Below are 18,326 nucleotides of genomic sequence, written 5' to 3' on the forward strand. Positions count from 1 at the left end.
AGTGCCTGTACATGGCAACAGAACAATCTGACACTCTGATATTTCAACGGCACTTCTGAAGGACTAGTTTTCAAAATTAACGTGTCTAAAATTCGGTTTTTAAGTGCCGTATAAAAATCTGCATAACCTAAAAAGCTTTGCTATTTTGAAAGGGATCATATAAGCTAAGATAATTTTCTGGCTATTACAAGGGCTCTGGCTAAGGTTCTTTAAAAAGTGAATAGTTTGTTATATATTTTATATTGCTGATAATTGTTGCTAGGTTATCTTTGCAGTTCTTTAGAGATGAGACTATTTCTTTTTAAGAAGCTTTTTGTTGCTCAAGGTGTTCTCTTTTTTTTTCTTTAGCTTTAATACTACATATTTAGAGGAAAGGGCAAATAGCATTATTTGAACTCATTGCTCCTCCCAACCACTCCACTGTTTGATTTTACCAGCGAAGGGTTAGATTAGAATAGAATCGGTTGGAAGGGTTATTTGGAAATTAAGTCAATTTTTGGTTATCACTGAAAATACTTAAGTAAATTGAATGGGTCTTGATTAAAAATATCTTATTTTTGAGATAATTCTACAAAGAGAACTGTACTAGACTATAAATATGGTGGATGATGACCTCAAGAGCATGTCACTCATCTTGACTAAGAGATGATTTTCCACTTATTGAAGAAAGAGGGCTTTAACTAGGATTATTGGGGATGAGTGAAGAAAGTCCTAGCGTAAGTATAGGAAAGAAAAAAATGGGCAGCATCTGGAAAGCTATACTAATGCTCATAGTATGGGAAATAAAATTCCAGAACTAGAGGATGTAATGAAAGTAGCTGACCTAGATTTAGGAGCAATCACAAAGCTGGTACATATTAAAAACTGTGACTGGGATACAGTTATAATGATCTATAATCAATGAAAAAGAACAGGGTAAGAAGAAAGGGAGAGGTGGCACTATACAGTATGTAAAACATAATAAAGCAATATAAATGTAGGAAGGAGGAAGCACTAAGGATTAACTAGGAAAGAAGGAATGAACTTTCTGTTTATATTTAAGTTTGCTTTGAAGCAAACATTAGAAATGGATAGAAATATTTAATTGCAGACTTTCAAAATATTGCTATGAAAGTTGATTGGGACATCCCAAATGTGCAATCTAGAAGTAAGGAGATTCTGGATTTTCTAAAGGAAAACTTTTCCAGCAATTGATAAAGGAAACCACATTGGAAGGGGCAATACTAGACCTGGTGCTTATGAATTGTGTTGTACCGGTAGTAGGTGATCACCTAACACCCAATGCTGCCCAGGCAGGTCTTTAAACTAATCTAATATGACAGACGGACATGGCTGACCTGCCATTAAGCAGAATAAGCATTCATCTAAAGTGGCAACATTTAGATGGCAGCAGAGTGATTTCTCATTCACCTTCTGCCTGCTGCTGCTCCAAAGGTACTCAGCACTGGCGTGGTACCCAATAGAAGTCCACACTGAAGCACTGCTTCAAAAGAGGCCCACACTCAAGTGTTGCTGTATTCTACCCTCTCCCAAAAAGAAATTGGGGGAGGGCAGAATATGGCAGCACTTAAGTATAGGTCTTTACTGAAAGATCCTGCACAGACACTAAGTACCACTGGAGTGATCAGGAAAAGGCAGGGTGACAGCAGTAAGGGAAAGGGGGGGGGGGAGGGGATAAGATGCAGGCCACCTGGAGGAGTTAGAGGGGAATGACGATGCTGGACTACTGGAGGGAGATAGGGTCTTGAACTACCCTTGGAAGTGGGAATGGGAACAGGAAGGAATTGCTGAAGGTTTGCCTAGGGCATCAGATACCCTTGCCCACTGTCTTCAACCACTCATTAGCTCATTCCAATTAAACTTATTATCTCTTTCAGGAGTGACTCAGAAACAATGGATAGTGGATCATTTTTTATGCACTGAGCAGCATGGAGAGAGCATAGCATCCCACAGGGAAATACTTAGGACTCTTCACGGATGGAATATTGATATAATGGTTCAGTTCACAGGGATCAAAATTACTGATTGCACTGAAACACCTAAATGAGTGGGGCCACTTAAGCACTTGGGATCCACCTGGTCAACAATGATCTAAGGACAGTGATATCCTGACAATTGGCTAATATGTCCTGCCTAAGACTAATTTGGGCAAGAAGGGGTTACATGTGTATCTGATCTTAGAATGTTAGCATGGCTCAGGGAGAGAAAAATGAAGTGAATTAGTAAAAGTTTTACCCTAAGCATTGTTGTAGCCAATACCTTAGTTTATGCAGTTTGGCAAAGGGGATGGAGAGAGACATGAGTCCCAACTGCTTATGCTGATTTGTAAACATATTGTTTTAAAGACAAGACTTATTGGCTCTTTATGTTTTTCTGACTGTCAAGACCTAACATGTTTTTGAGCTGACTTAGGGCTGCTGATCCAGGAGGGAGGAGGAGAGGTGGGAAGCAAGAACAGACAGAGTTGTCAAAGAACAATTATCAATAGGAAGATTTTCAGTTCCACACCCATTCCACCTATTGGCCCACTTTCTGGTTATTCAGGAGTCTCTAGCTACTTTGGGATGGGATGCACCATGAGATTAGGTGCCTGTTTGTAAGCTTTGAACTCGCTGGTTAAATGAGAGTGGAGAGAGAGTGCAAAGCCAGCAGGACAAGCTCCATTGTACTGGGCAGGAGAATGAGAGATTTACATTCTGAAAAAAAAAATTTAAAAAGCTAAATCTGATGGGCTGACTCTTATCCTTTCCTACCAAATGAAGTTTGAAAGAATTATACTCAAGAGATCAATAAATGTTCATCTGTAGGGAAATGGATTGGGATTTGATATACCGCTTGGACAAGGTGTATTAAGAGATTTACAATCAGGTACTTAAGCATTTTCTCTCTCGGTCACAGCGGGCTCACAATCTATCTAATCTACCTATCTCATTGGAGGCAAAATAAGTCTCCAAAAATTTAATGGATTGAGATGAAATGTGGTATGGAGGGGGAAAAGTGAAAAGATACAATCAGGGAAATTCTATAAAGGGCACCTAACTTCATTGGCAAAATAACCTTAATAGACTCAATAATTGGAAAAAAAAAAAATTAATTGTGCAATAGGTGCCCATCCAATTCTATAAAAGGTGGTTAGCGGCACCTAACACTTAAGTGGGCGTTTTCATGGGCAGAGCATGACTTAAGCACCGCTAAGCACAATTCTTCCAAAATCTAGGTGCCTGAAATGTAGGCCTTTAAAACCGTCGCCTACATTTCAGGTGCCTAAGTTTTACATAAGTATCAATTTAGGCGCCATTTATACTGTAGAATTTGGCCCATTGAGTTTGAAAATGGGACCGGTTAGACTTGGAGCTCCAGAGAACTAAGCCCCATCAAAAAATTATCTAATGCATTTCTATGGGAGGAGTTCCACCTTCTGTAGCATGTAAATTTACATACCTCTATAGGGAAACATAGCAATTAAGGAGTTCAAAATTCTGACCTTAAAGCTCTTCAAGTAGGTCTGGTCACTCCATATACAGTACTTCAACCCAATATCTACTAGTGCCAAAGGATCTAGATTGTTCCAGGTCTTTAAATGATTATCACTTAGTCTTACCTAGTCCAGTGAAAGCTACATTAGAATCTACATGCCATCTGACATCATCACCTCAGCATTTTGGAATGTTCTCCCATATACATTGAGGACAAAATCTAATTTAAAAAAAATTTAAATCTACATTGAAAACGTATTTTTCCAACTGGCTGTTGGTGAGTAGCTTTAATGGTTTTAGTCCTGTAGACAATCAAACAATTTTATTTGCTTTATGTCTTTAGTTTAATTTTATTTTAGGAAATGAATGATATTGTACCCTTTCCTATCAATCGTAGTTCTTTTCCTATTTTCTTTTAGATTGTGAACTGCTTAGACTCATTAGGCAGCATAAAATATGTTAATAAATGATTCCTCCTTTCAAACTGCTTCGCCCTGTTCTACACTTTCACAAACCCCAAACATCCCCATCCCCCCAAACTACTGCCTGCAACTGCCTCAGACCCACAAAACTATCCCCCCTCCAACTAGCCACTACCCCTTAAATTGCCCCCTAAAAACTACCCTCCACAACAGCTCTCCAACTATTGCCCAACAACTTGAAAAACTCAAAAACTATCTCCCTTAACGGTCCCACTCACAAAACTACCCCATCACTTCCTAACTGTTCTATCCTTTAAAAAACCACCTACCCTGCTCCAACCTCAAAATTGCCTTCCCCCATAAACTTCCCTTACAATTGCTCCACTGCTCTGCAAACTGCCCCATCCCTCCATAAAATACCCTTGCATCTTCCCAGTCACCCTATTACCCTTCTTCCAACTGCCCTACTACCCTGCTCCAGCCCTAAAATCTGTTACTCCTGCAACTGTCCTATCCTTCCAACATCCTAATATCTACCCCTTATAATTGAACCATCTCCTCACAAACTAACTCAGTCTCAATAAACTACCCCTTCACAACTGTTTATTTAATTTTCCACATTTCTATTCCACATTATCCAAAGTTCTAGGTGGATTACAACAGACATACACAGCATTAAATGAAACATAGACAATGAACAAAAACACTGAACCAAGACAGTTAGACAGTGGGTACACTCACGAAGACTCCATAGGCATGAAGAAAAAGAATAGTCGAGCTTTTTCTTGAAAGATCCAAAGCTGAACATATGGAGAGTTGAGGACATAGCATCCCAAAGTTTAGGTCCCATGACACTGAAGAGAGCTCCACCATCCTGCAAACTGCCATTCAAATAACTATCCCCCATCTTGCAAATTGTTCTGCCCATATAAACAGGGTTACCATATGTCCGGGTTTCCCCAGACATGTCTTCTTTTGGAGTAACTGTCCGGGCATCCAGTTGTTTTATATATCAGGAGGGTTTATGACCATTTCACTAGGTTTAAAACCTCATCATTCCCAACAATGGTCCCAAAGTCTGGGCATGTCTCCTTCTTCCTCTCTACTTGGCGACCAGCATCTCCTCTCTAATCCGTTCTTCCTCCTCTTCCCCGATACCTCCAATCCTCAGATATATTGGTGGCAGTGGCAGTAATTGAAGCATCCACTTTCAGCCAGCTCTTCAAGTCTTCTGTCTGCCACGTCCCACCTCTTGTGATGCAATTTCCTGTTCCTGCCCAAGCAGGGCACAATAAAGAGAAGATATGGCTGGCAGTGGGTGCCTTGGTTACTCTGACACTGTCGCCAACGTATCTGAAGACTGGACACAGAAGGTGGGGTGGGGGAGAGGGACTCGGGGCTTGCGTTACATTTCACTCCACCTACTCTTCTGGGCTGCTGGCAGTTTTCCTCTCTCTCCCTCCTCAGTTGGTATTAATGATGTGCCTCAGTTGCTACTAGCAGGGACACCGCAGCCATTGAAAGGAGCTGCCCCAGGGCCTCAGTCTTCCCTGTAAGGTGTCCTACCTCCTCCGATTCAACTTCCTCTTCCATCTGGACAGGACACATCACACGAAAGACTGAGGCCGGGGCAGCTCCTTTCAATCACTGCAGTGTCATGTCCCTGCCGGTAGCGATTGAGGCACATTAGCAACATCAGACTATGGGGAGCCAATGAGAGGGAAAGATAATTGGAACTATGGGGAGGGTGAAGGGGAAGAAACGCTTGACCTGCAGGGGAAAGGGAACTAAGTGCTGCTCTGTTAGGCTTGGAGGGAAGAGGGAGGAACAATCATGAAGAGGTGCTGGAATGAGAGGGCAAGATGCTGAACCAACTTGGAAGGGGAACGAGAGTGACTGGCTGACTGATTAGGGGGAAAAGATGCTGGGTGTAAGAGGGAGGACACACCCTGGAGACATAAGAAGGTAGCATACAGAACTAGGGAGGAGTGGAATGAGAGGAGAATTCCTGGCCTTAGGGTGGGGGGGGGTTTGGAAATGGGAATGAAGAGAGAGGGTAGGGACATGGAGAAAGTGAAGAGATGCTAGGTATGGAAGGAGAATGGATATGGATGGTGGGAGGGGATAGGGACAAAGGAGAGCAATACTGATCAAAGGCAGGGATAGGGACAAAGAGGACAGAGCTAGAAAGAGACGCAGAGGGGAAACTGATGAATATAATGGCAGAACAGGACACTTTGAGGAAAGATACTGAAACTGGAGGAAGAAAAGAACATGGACACAGAAAGGAGATGTTGAACAGGATGGTTAAGGATATAGGACAAAGAAGCAATACCAAACAGACAGAAGTCGTTACAAAGAAAAGAGAAAAGCATAAAACAGATGATGGAACCAAAGCAAAATAGAAAACCCAAATGCTTAACAAAGGTAGAAAAACTATTTTATTCAGAATTTATTAATTGGAATATGTCAGCTTTTGGACATGTGCATATCTGATAGTTTGATTTCTTCAAGTTTCCAGGTCAGATTTTTGCCTTTGTATCTTTACCTTGGATCAGCATGTAGTATTTGTGTAGAGATCTTGTTGCAGTCCTTCAGTGAGGAGATATTTTGGGGCTGCGGCACTGGTAAGTCCACAGAGGGAGGGTCTGACTCCAGTGCAGAAACACACAAGCTGCACTGTTTTGAGATGCAGTGGAGGGCAGATGAGGACTAAAAGGGTTCAGAGGATAGGAAGAGGGACTCAGGAAATGGGTGGAACAGGTGGGAGGCAGGGTAGGGGGTGGGGCCAGAGGCAGGATCATATGTCCTCTTGTCTTCACAAATATGGTAACCCTACATGTCAACTACCTCCACAACTGTCCCACCCCCCTGTAAATTGCCCCCAAACTATTTCACCATTTTATAATTTGCCCTACTCCCCAAATCTAGCCTATCATAACTACTTCAACTCCAATAATTCTGCCTACAACTGTCCCACCATCCCACAAACTGCCCAACCTTAATGCCAACACTTCCCCTCCCGGTCCCCACACACAACTGCCCAGCACCTAGCAAGCTGCAAACTGCTCCAAGCTCACCAAAATACCCCTACAACTCTCAGTATCCTGCACTGTCCCACACCTAAAAATTACCCACCACCTTGTAAATTGCCCCAGCCCTAAAAACTATGGGCTCCTTTCATGAAGCCGCGGTAGCGGCTTTAACGCGCACGTCTTTTAATCACACGCTACCCCCTTGCTAGCCGAAAAATTACCACCTGCTCAAGAGGAAGCGGTAGCGGCTAGCACGTCCGGCGGTTTAGTGTATGCTATTATGCGCTTTAACCACTAACGCGGCTACGTAAAATGAGCCCTATGCTTTGCAACTGCCTCAGTCAAAGAAACTACACCCCTACAACTGCTCCACCACTCCACAAACTGTCCCCTCCTATAAAATCTATTCCAAGCAACTGCCTTAGCACACATGTACATGCAGAAGAGTTACTCCAGATCACTTTTTTTTCATAAGGATGCTTAATGTTTCTTAGGATCAAAACATTCCATAGTTTGAGACTAAATAGGTCAAGTATTTCCTAGAAGAACATAAGAATAGCCATACTGGGTCAGACCAATGGTTCATCTAACCCAGTACCTGTTTCCATAGTGGCTAATCTTGGTCATAAGTACCTGGCAAAACCCCAAATAGTAGCAACATTCTATGCTACCAATCCCAGGGCAAGCATTGGCTTGTCTCAATAGTAGATTGTGAACTTTTCCTGCAGGATCTTGTCCAAACATTTTTTTAAACCCAGCTACATTAACTGCGTTCCAGAGCTTAAATATTTCTGAGTGAAAAAATATTTTCTCCTATTGGTTTTAAAAGTATTTTTTAACTTAGAGTGGCTCTTAGTCTTTGTAATTTTTGATGGAGTAAAAAAATCGATTGACTTGTACACATTCTACACCAGGTGTGCCCAAAAGGTCGATCACGATCAATCAGTAGATCACGAAGGCAACGCGAGTCAATCGCGGAGCACATCCCGGGCTCCGTCATAGACTTGCATTGCCTTCCCGTTCTACCTGCATCCCAACGCCGTAAACAGGATGTAGAAGCTCTGGGCTGACCAGCCTTCCTCTCCCCGATGTCAAGTCTGACGTCGGAAAAGAAGTTCCAGGCCAGCCAATCACTGCCTGGCTGGCTTGGAACTTCCCTTCCGATGTCAGAACTGACATCGGGGAGAAGAAGGTTGGTAGGACCAGCGCTTCTGCGTCGGGAAGCAGGGAGAGCTTGGGGTGGCTTGGCTTGGGGGCCTATTCCCTGATGGCAGTGGCTTGGGGGAGAGCAGGGAGAAAGAAAGAAAGGGAGCAGGCAGGGAGACAGAAAGAAGGGAAACAGAAATAATGAAAGAAAGGGGGGACAGGGAGACAGAAAGAAAGAAAGGGGGCATGGAGAGAGAAAGAAAGGGGGCAGGTAGACAGAAAGACAGACATGAAAATGGCATGCCTAATATCTGATGTTGAAAAAATTTAGGTATAAGGGGTACTGTACTTCAATGGTTTAGATCATATTTGTTTAACCATATATATAGGGTGTACAGTGGTAGCAAGGCATCAAAGGCTTCAGTGGGGAGGGGTGTACTTCAAGGATATGCTTTATCAATTCTTCTGTTTAATACAGTATTTATGTTTCATCATTAGAGAAAGTATTTGAACAATTGCAGGTTTCATACCAATATGCCGATGATGTGTTATTCTTCCCAGTACATAAGTGGGGAATGGATTTGCAACAGTCCATAAATCATTACATGTTAAAGATAGAAGACTGGATGAAAATGCATGGTTTATGCTTAAATGTGGGAAAAACAGAGGCAATGTTTGTTGGAAGGAGTGGAGAAGAGTTATGGCCTGATTCCTTAAGTGTTTTGGGGGTGACACTACCTGTGAGGAAAGAAATGACCGTTCTGGGGGTTGTTTTGTATTCAGGCCTGACTATGAAGCTGCAATTAGTTAAGCCTGTTAAGGCATGTTTTAACAAACTTCATATGCTTTATCGCTTGAAATCTTTGATTCTGCCTTCTGATTTTTGGACTGTCATACAGGGGATGGTTCTGTCTAGGTATATTGTAACGCTCTCTATCTTAGAATTTTGAAAACAAGAGGTTACAGCTAGGTTTGTAATAGGAGTTGACAGGATGGCACATATTACGTCAATTCTGAAGCAATTACATTGATTACCAGTTGTATTTGGGGTGCAACATAAAGTTGTTTCTGTGGCCCCTCAGGCCAGTGTTCTTCAACCGCCGGTCCACAGAAATTTTCTGCCGACGTCCATCGGGCCCAAGACAGCGTTCTTCAGCCGCCGGTCCATAGTGCAATCAACACAGCATCTTCGAGCCAGCTCTCCGAGTGCTGCAGTGCACAAAGCCGTGGGAAAAGGCTCCTATGCACGTCCTGCACCTGAATCGGAAGCCTCGTCTCTGACTTTTGTAAATATTAGTACTTTTCATTTTTGGTCCTACAATGCATGGGATTATCTGTTTTCTGGTAGAAATTAATGTTGAAAAGCATACAGTGTGCTTTGTGTGTTTTAATTTTGTGGTTAATCATTATGTGTTAATACAATTATATTGTGTGTATATATGAAAAATGAATGGAAAAAATGGTGTTACAATTAGTACTATTATGGAGGCGGGGTCTGGGGCGGAGACTGGGTGGAGATGGGCACGACCTAGCACAGTGATCTTCAACTGCCGGTCCACAAAATAATTATTTTATTTCCGCAGGTCCATAGGTGTCAAAAGGTTGAAGAACACTGACTCAGACTATTTACCATCAAACACTATGGTACTTTCAATAAGTTGTGCCACTTTAAAAGACTAATAGATCTTTACCATCCGAAAATCAAAAGCTATTAATTCCAATAGTGCAGGGGAATTATGCAGAAACTAGTGATGACTTTCTGTATTGCTGGTGTCAAAATGTGAAATGACCTGGTGGGCCAATTGTGACTGTATAAACAGATTTCAGTTGAAGCAGTTGAAAACTCAGCTGTTTGTTACTGCATTTTTGTGACAAGTGAAGTGTTTTATTATGTAGATTTTATGATATGATTTGTTTTTACCTTATGTATGTTTTAACTGATGTAAACCGTTTAGTTTTTTTGTAAACAGTATAAAAAAATTTTAAATAATGTGATCAATGACATAATGGGGTCCTTTTATCAAGCTGCGGTAGGGATTTAACGCGCGTAATACCACGCGTTAAACCGGCTGCTGCGCTAGCCGCTAATGCCTGCATTGAGCAGGCGTTAGTTTTTTAGCTGGCCGTGGGGGTTAGCGCGTGATGAAATGTATGACACACTAACCCCGCGTGATGAAATGTATGACACACTAACCCCACTAGTGCGGTTTGATAAAAGGACCCCATTGTGTCAGATGACATGTTGAATGACAACTGTTTGTGCATTTTGATCTAAATCTTAATAAAAGGCACGAGGCTGGCAGGGATTCTTTGAGACAGACCAGAAGATTCAGTTGCACTTAAACTGACCTGTTTCTGTTTCTCAACAGCTTTGGAGATTATTGCATTGATCCATGTTTATATGTTTATGAAGTTATTTCTCTCTCGCTTAGCACTTCAGTATGGGAACCAAGACCCTAGGTTGCCTGTGCTGCTAGGATTGCAACACTGACAAACCCAACATTTGGTTAGCCTTTAGTTGTACTTTCCCAAAACCTGGCATTTTCTAATCACTAAAGAGAAAATAAAATTATTGTTTTACTTTTATTGTCTGGTAACTTGACTTTTTAAAATTGTATTGGTCAGTCTCTTGTTTCTACTTTCTCTTAACTCTCTTGCCAGGATCTTCTGTTCATTTGAATTTTCTTCTCGCTCCATATTCTAATCTATTTTTTTTGCACTTTTATACAATGTTCTACCCTAAAAATTAGGCCAGAAGTGCTTTACAACTTTAGCAAAAGCACATATTAGCTAATTGCAGAACAGCAGAATAACATATAAGAGAATTGATTCAAGACAAAGATCTACCAAACTAGAATGACTAGAAGGTATGTTGAGACAGAACATAAGAGTAAATAATTGTAATCTTAATCGTGAGAGTTCCAGATATCTACAGTTTCATCCATCTTTCTTCTTGTGTCCGTGTCCCTATCTCTATCCTGTTCCCGTGTTCAGCATCTTCTCTTTGTGCTCCACTGTGTCTAGCATACCTCTTTTCCTTGTCCTCCTTTGTCTTTTAATTAAATTTGTGAACTGGATCGAGTCCTCTAGTTGGAATGACCCGGTATACAAGACTAAGGTTTGGATTGGAATAAAGATTCCCCCCTCCGTATCCCTATCCTTCTTCCTAGTGTCCATTATTACCCCTGGATTAGTCTCTAAACTCCACTCATATCCAGCATTTCTCTGCTTTGTCCCTACCCCCCCCCTTGTGTCTCCTGCCCCTAGCCTCTACCGCCTCCCCGGCAAGTCCATCAATTCTCCTTCTCCCTCCTGCAGGCCCATCACCTTTTTAGCTCCTAGCTCTTACCCACTTCCTTCCCTGCCAGTCCAGCATTTTATCAAATCTCTCGAACTGCATCTTTCACCAGCTGCAGCAGTGATAAGCACACGCTTCGGTCGGTTCAGCTCTCCTCAGCATTTGGGCATAGATGGAATGCATCAGAGAAAAATTGTCTTTATCGCTGCTGCTGGCTGGTGCAGAAACAGGTTTGCAAGACCGCAGGCAAGCTGCGGAAAATGTGTTGGACCAGCGGCAAAAGGAGAGATGCTGGACTTGCAAGGGAGGAGGGCAGCACAGCAGAGGATGCTGCAACGACAATGGGAGCAAAGAGGGAAGGGGTAAAACGTGGACCTCACGGATCTAAACCCGCAAGTCCTTAAAAATCAGAGGTCTGTGCCACTTTTAGTCTCAGCATAGGTTATGGCTCTGACAGACCTCTATGCCAATTTAGCTCTGACGGACCCTAATGCTTCTCCCTCCCTGTGCTGAGACTAAAAGTGGCACGGACCTCAGGGCAAAAGTTTTGCCACTTTTAGTCTCAGTATAGGGAGGGAGAAGCATTAGGGTCCACCAAAGCTAAAGTGTCATGGAGGTCTGAGACTAAAAGTGGCGGGGAACTGGGTTAGTCTATTTTGTATTCTGGTTCTACTTTGTTGTTATTCCACTGGTTGCCTGTACTTTGTAGGTTGGTTTTATGTTTGAAAATAAAAATTGATTACACATAAAAAGTGGCACGGACCTCAGATTTTTAAAAGATCCGCCAGATCCGTGTTTTACCCCTTCCCAAAGAGAAACATCGCTGCACACTTGACTTGACCCACCCAAAAGTACCCCGGTAGGACTAGGAATTCAGCACACATCGGGCTTCAGTCACCTTTTTATTTCCCTCACAGGGAAAAAGCGATAAGCTACCCGCTCGCCAGCCCTAATCCCGCGCCTTTTACAAAGACTCTAACTAAAAAGCATGCGCAATAGCAACGCGTGCGGAACCGGAAGCAGCAGCGGTTGCGGTTAGAAACTGCTGTGGGGTAGGCGGGTTCGTTTTCTTGTCGTTGGAGGGAGGCCTGTGACTCACTGTCAACAGCTGGGAGGTTAAAAAAAAAAAAAAAGGGGGGGGGGAGCGCAATTTGGTGGGAGAAGCTCTCTTTGGCTTGACAACGCTGCAGTTTTCTCACTCTGACTTTATAGCCTCAGACTCCTACGATCCGCACCCGGTGCAGGTAGTCGTGTAATGCCTTATCTGCTCTTTGGAACAACGCAGTGGAGGATAAAATAGCTGGCTGAGACGGAGCTCCAGTCGCTCACCTCTCTCTAAACGTCGACTGTAGTGGCGGTTAGAACACTTCATATGTATATATATTTTTTTATTATTGTGGCAGTGTGCTGGAGGCATCTAGTGGCCAAATAGAATCATTGCAGGGCTAAGTCGTTTGGGTGATTATGGGTGTTTGGATTCGTTGGACTAGAAGATGCACTAAGTGCTCCGATTGGGTACCGATGGTCGCTAAACCAGTTTGTTTTAGTGAGTCGGAATTTGCGGACCCGATGCTGGAAAAACAGCTCACCACGTGGTTTTCCGTGCGGCCGTACAAAAGTCCGACTCTGGCATTCAAACGACCTCATCACTATTAAAATGAGGTCATTAATATTAAAACGGGCCATCCGATCGATGGCCTAACATTTGCAGTGCCATAAGAGGACTGCAAATATTGAACGAAAAAAAAACCCCAGACAGGGCTTGCCTGTTTTCTATTTTTTTTTTTTTATGGGCATAGATGTGTGTGTAACATATGCATCTGGCCCATTAAAAAAAAACCCCAAAAAAGCTGACACCCCTCTGACGATCCCTGGAACAAAAATAGAGGCAAGAGGGATGCCCACTTGCTCCTGTCGCCACGAACCCCCACCCTCACACTGATCCACACAACTCCTCCATGCCATGCCCCCTCTGCTTCAATAAAAATGAAAATACTGTACAAAAAATGAATGCTACTGCTGTGAACTGCCCCTCCCCTCCCAGGATCCCCCGAACTGACCCCTCTCCTCCTCTTCCCCACTTTACAAAACATCGGCAGGAGGGATGCCCACTCCCTCTTGCCACTGAATACCCCCAAACTACCCCATATCTGTACATTAAGATGACAGCAGGAGGAAAGCTCAGTCCCTCCTCCCAGGCCAGCAACAGTGTGGGATGTATGGGGAGGGGTCTAAGGTAGAGGTCTGCACGGGATAGGGGATTGCGGGAATCCCCTGGGTCCCGCGGGAATCCCCCCCCCTAACCCACGGGACTCTCACGGGGACCCCCCTCTGGCCCACGGGACTCCCACGGGGATGGAAGGCTTTGTAAGCAGGGTTCGTCCATATAATATAATGGACATGTCAGCCTTAGTAAAAGAGGGAGTTTATAAGTTAATTACCTGAACAGAAAACAAAAAAAAAAGGGTTCCATCAAAGAGATTCCACAAGGAAAACAGCAGCGCAAACATAAAAGAAACTGTGGAATTGATGATCCTGTCAGAAGTAATTGCTGCTTTTTATGGGGATGGGCAGGATGGAGGTAATTCCTTGCGGGGATGGGTGGAGACGGAGAGGATCCTGGCAGGGACGGGTGGGGATGGAGAGGATCCTGTCAGGGACGGGCGGGGATGGGTGGGATTTCTGTCCCCGCGCAACTTAGTCTATGGCCCTGATTGGCTCAGCATCTGAGCCAATCAGGGCCTTAGGCTCCTCCGTCTGTATCCCAGGATGCACCGGGCAGGTGGCCTACGGCCTAGATTGGCTCAGACACTTAAGGCCCCTCCCAGGGGGGGGGGGGAGTCTGACCAATGTGGACTTCAGGATACACCAGGAAGAGGGAGGCCTACCATTTTGGAGTGGCTGGCCTGTGAGTAGGAGGGACTGAGCATTCCTCCTGCTGTCATCTTAATATACAGATAGGGGGTGAATGGGGGGGGGGGGGATCTGGTGGCAGGAGTGGAGTGTTCATCCCTTCTGCTTATTTTTTGTAAAGTGGTAAAGGGAAGGAGAGGGGTCAGTTCTGGAGGGGTCCAGCGAGGGGGGGGGCGCGGTTCAGCGCTGGGGGGGAGGTCATCACTGCAGCTGGAGGGAGTGGGCATGCCTCCTGTCTCTATTTTGGTTCCCTCGACAGGGACGATCAATAAGAATACTACCTGCATACCTGACTGCTTCACCTTTTCTCTCAGAGCCACAAAGTCAATTGTACCTAGCAGTATTGTTGGTGCCAACATGAATGAACAGGTTGGATAATTGTCAGGCTTGATGAGTCTCGGCAAGCTCTATGTAATATCTTGAATTTTGGCACCAGGCAGCACAGAGATACTGATGTCGGGGGGGGGGGAGGGGAAGGTGGGGGGGTCAGAAAGGGCACTGATGTGAATGGGAAGATTAAAAAGCAGCATTGATGTTGAGATTAAATGTGCAGGTCGAGGGGAGCGCAGCTGTGACAGTGAGAAATTTTCTGTTTTTTTTAAATTATCCAGGGCCCACACTGTGTTTCATGCAGTCACAGTGTTGGTGCTCCCACGCTGTCTACCTCTGCATGTAATGTGATGCTTGTGATGCTGCAGATGCAGGGCATACCTCCTGCATTTACTGCACAGGCTTTGCACTTTTGCATGTTTAATGCAAAAATTAACATGAAGTAAATGCAAAAAAATGCTGCAATATAGTAAAAGAGTCATTAAGTCCTCTTCCCCACAGGGGTATTAGCCCTTAAGAGGTAATATTCAGCAGCACTGTGTGGTTAAATACAAGAATATTGCCGATTAGCCCCCTTAGAAGTGATTTAAATGACCTTGTACTTTTAATAGCTAAGATCTGAGCTTCCTCAAGTGTCATTTGAAGAAGAGAGAGAACTGTTTTGGAAGTATGACTAATAATGTCGTTCTATATTTTCAGCATATTTGGATGAATAACCTTGTAAGCAGACTCAAGATATCCAGAACACTCCGAGTTAACTCCAGCATAAATGAGAAGCAATGCTAGAAGAATTGTCCTCAGAATGTCCAAGGGTAGAACATCAAACTCCCCTACAGCAAAGCTTGGATGAAAGTTCCCTGACTTGGTATGCAGTAACAGAAAATCATGTACTTTTTTTTAGTCTGTCTTCACCATATCTACTGTTCACATGTTTGACATTAACTTAACATTTTTTTGTAATCAAAATGCAGAAGAAGGAGAAGCATAGAGACAGAGACACATAAGTAATGCTGGAAAGTGGGAGGAACAGAGGTACAGAAATGTGATACTGGATGGAAAGGAAAAGAGAGGGAGGAAATGATTCACATGTATAGGGGGGAAGAGAAGAAAGACGAGATTTTGACTTGGAGGACAGAATGGGAAAAGAGCTGGAGGAGATGGTGCACATGGATGAAGGGCAGGGGAAAAGAAGAGAGTGGAAAGAGATGGTACACATGGGCATTGAATAGGGAAGGGAAGGGAAGAGAGTGGGAGGAGATGGAAAAGAGCAGGAGGAGACGCACATAGATGGAGGGTGGAGAGTGAAAAGAGATGGTACACATAGATGGAGGGAAAGAGAAAAGAGCTGGAGGAGATTGTTCACTTGGACAAAGGGGAAGATAAGAGAACGAGAGGAGATGTTGCATGTGGATGGCAGGGAAAGAGAAAAGAAGAGAGTGGAATGAGATGGAAAAGTAGATAGATTTTGAGGAGGCAGAAAAATGGAAAAAAGCTGAATGAAAAATCAGCACCAAAGATCAATGTAGGCAGAAACTTAGGAAAGAAAAAAAAGAACAAATGGACAGGAAGCCCTAGAAGCAGAATTAAGAGCAGAGACAGGGAATAAGATGATTAGAAAAATAAAATCACTAGACAAAAAAGGACAAATTATTTTATTTTCAGTCTAGTTACAGTGAATGAAATATGTAAGTATTTCGATAATTTGAATTATGTATTTATGTTAATGTACAGTTTTCTTTGGCGCTTCTTTTTGGTTGGAGAGATGCCGACTCGTATGAAATTGATCCATGAGGAAGGCAATGGTATCGCCAAAACTCGGATCCTAGTTGGGACCTCATTGTTTGTTTTTGGAACTTTACTTGTTATGGAACTTTGATACAAACTGTAAATAAAGACTCAGTGTCCATAGGTTGGATTTGACATCTCCAGTGCCTCTCTTTGTCGATTTTGCTCTGCCTCAAGGCCTGGTACCTTCTTTCCTCTTCCCCTAACCGCATAGAACTGCAAGGTTATTGCAGGATATAAATAAAGTTTATACTTATGTTTCTAATCCACTAGTCTGGATTGGTCTGGTAGGACTAAAGGAAAGAAAATTAATTTCTCCATCCCTATGTACATACAAAACTCCTGTTTTGGGATGGTAGAAATCTAGCTATGGGCTACCAAAATTGAAGAATCTGCACCATAATTTCTTTGAGAAGAGATTTGCTTGCCATTTGTATTAAAGATGTGATCGTTTATGCAGAATATTGATTTGATTCATGTTTTTAATCAGGTTGAATAGAGAAATGGTATTATTGGCAAAACTTCATGAAACAGAAATGGCAACAAGGTCTGCAGAAATACTGATGTCATCATTGAGAGAAAAAGTTGCTGAGATGCCAAGTGTAAGTATGCTACATTTAGAAGGCATTATTTAAATCCCTTTCTATGGACAACACATAGCTTTGCCAAAGAAATGTTCGTTTTGACTGTTGCCCCCTTTATACTTGAATGAAAGAACATAAGTATGTCAACAATGTGTGTACTTTGAGGTGTTTCTTGTGTTAGGATGGAGAGAAACTACACATACAATTTTAAATAATCAAAATGGAGAGTATAATTTTGCCTTGAAAATTACCCAGCCAAAAAGCAGGCAGAGGTTTGTGTATTTATATTTTCAAATAAGAATGTCAAGTGATGAATTAAGGTATTTCTGAATGAATGTTGTACACTTGTTGTAATTTTTGAAAATGAATAAAGATTAAAAAAAAAAAAATTTTTCTTTCTTTAGCACTCTCCAGACCAGTAGAGGTTAATCTTTACGAATGGGTATATATCCAATCATGACCAGCAGGTGGAGACTGAAAACAAAACTGTGGGACAGTATATAATATACTCCCTTCTCTATTTACATCAGTCTTCTTTCAGTCTCCAGCAGGTGTTGAGTGATCTGTACCCATCTCCCTTGGTAGGCTGTTGGAATTTGTTTAGGGGGTTTATAGTCCCTGTTTTTGGCTGGACGGAGCTTGGGCGGGCCCTGTTTGGGGGTCCGTCCGACCTCGGGGGTGTCAAACCCGGCGGGTCTCGAGCGGGGTCCCTTCCCCCACTTCCTCCACCTCCCCACATTTTTCTAGAGGAGCCTCAGCAGTAAGCCTTGCCCCCTAAATCAAGCAAGGCATATTGCTTCGAGAGCCTGTGGAGTCTGTTCTGTAAAAAAAAAAAAAAATCCTGAGGTAGTGCTGGTCTGGAGGGTTGTTTCCCTTTAAGAAAACTGTATTTTACTGTATTTTTTCATCTAACCGGCACTTTGTTTCTAGCTAGGTCGCGTATGGAGCAATTGTGCCCTTCTCCGGGGGAGTGGGACACAATTAGGTCCAGCCGCGAGGCACTCGCGGCCGGACTGAAATCGGTAGTTTGGCCCGGTGAGGTGGTGGAGCTCCGTTGGCAGCGGCTGCAGGCGCCCAGAGCTCCCCGCCGATGGTGCCTCGCGAGTCGGCTGGGAGCAGTGGGGAAGCCCGGTCTTCCCCAACCGCCCACGGAGGGATTCCCCGAAGGATTCCCTCTCAGCTGATTTTTTGACAGCTGATGCCGACTTACCTGTTTTAGCGGCTGGGACTGTTCAGCCTTCTCAGCCGCTACAGGCCATGGAGGGAGCATTTTTGGCGGGAACTTCACCATTTTCTCTGTCTGGCCCCTCCATTTTGTCTGCAACCTCAGGTGACCT

The 18,326-nt window shown here is 43.5% G+C and overlaps 1 protein-coding gene across 7 annotated transcripts in view; it reads left to right on the plus strand.

Moving 5' to 3' along the window:
- Nucleotides 1-9,267: 9,267 nt before the first annotated feature.
- Nucleotides 9,268-18,326, plus strand: part of ODF2L (outer dense fiber of sperm tails 2 like) — a 142,474-nt gene continuing 133,415 nt past the window's right edge. For 3 of the 7 annotated variants that reach the window (XM_033916904.1, XM_033916897.1, XM_033916905.1), the window contains exons 1-3: nt 12,509-12,734; nt 15,320-15,485; nt 16,896-17,007. In XM_033916904.1, coding sequence (XP_033772795.1) covers nt 15,400-15,485; nt 16,896-17,007 — 198 coding nt within the window. In that variant the 5' untranslated portion in view covers nt 12,509-12,734; nt 15,320-15,399. Of the gene's footprint in view, nt 9,366-12,277; nt 12,430-12,502; nt 12,752-15,319; nt 15,486-16,895; nt 17,008-18,326 lie in introns of those variants that run through there. The other 4 variants (XM_033916903.1, XM_033916901.1, XM_033916902.1 and 1 more) reach the window with 4 other exon arrangements.

The sequence above is a fragment of the Geotrypetes seraphini genome, chromosome 12, assembly GCF_902459505.1.
Source record: "Geotrypetes seraphini chromosome 12, aGeoSer1.1, whole genome shotgun sequence".
Lineage (NCBI taxonomy): Eukaryota > Metazoa > Chordata > Amphibia > Gymnophiona > Dermophiidae > Geotrypetes > Geotrypetes seraphini.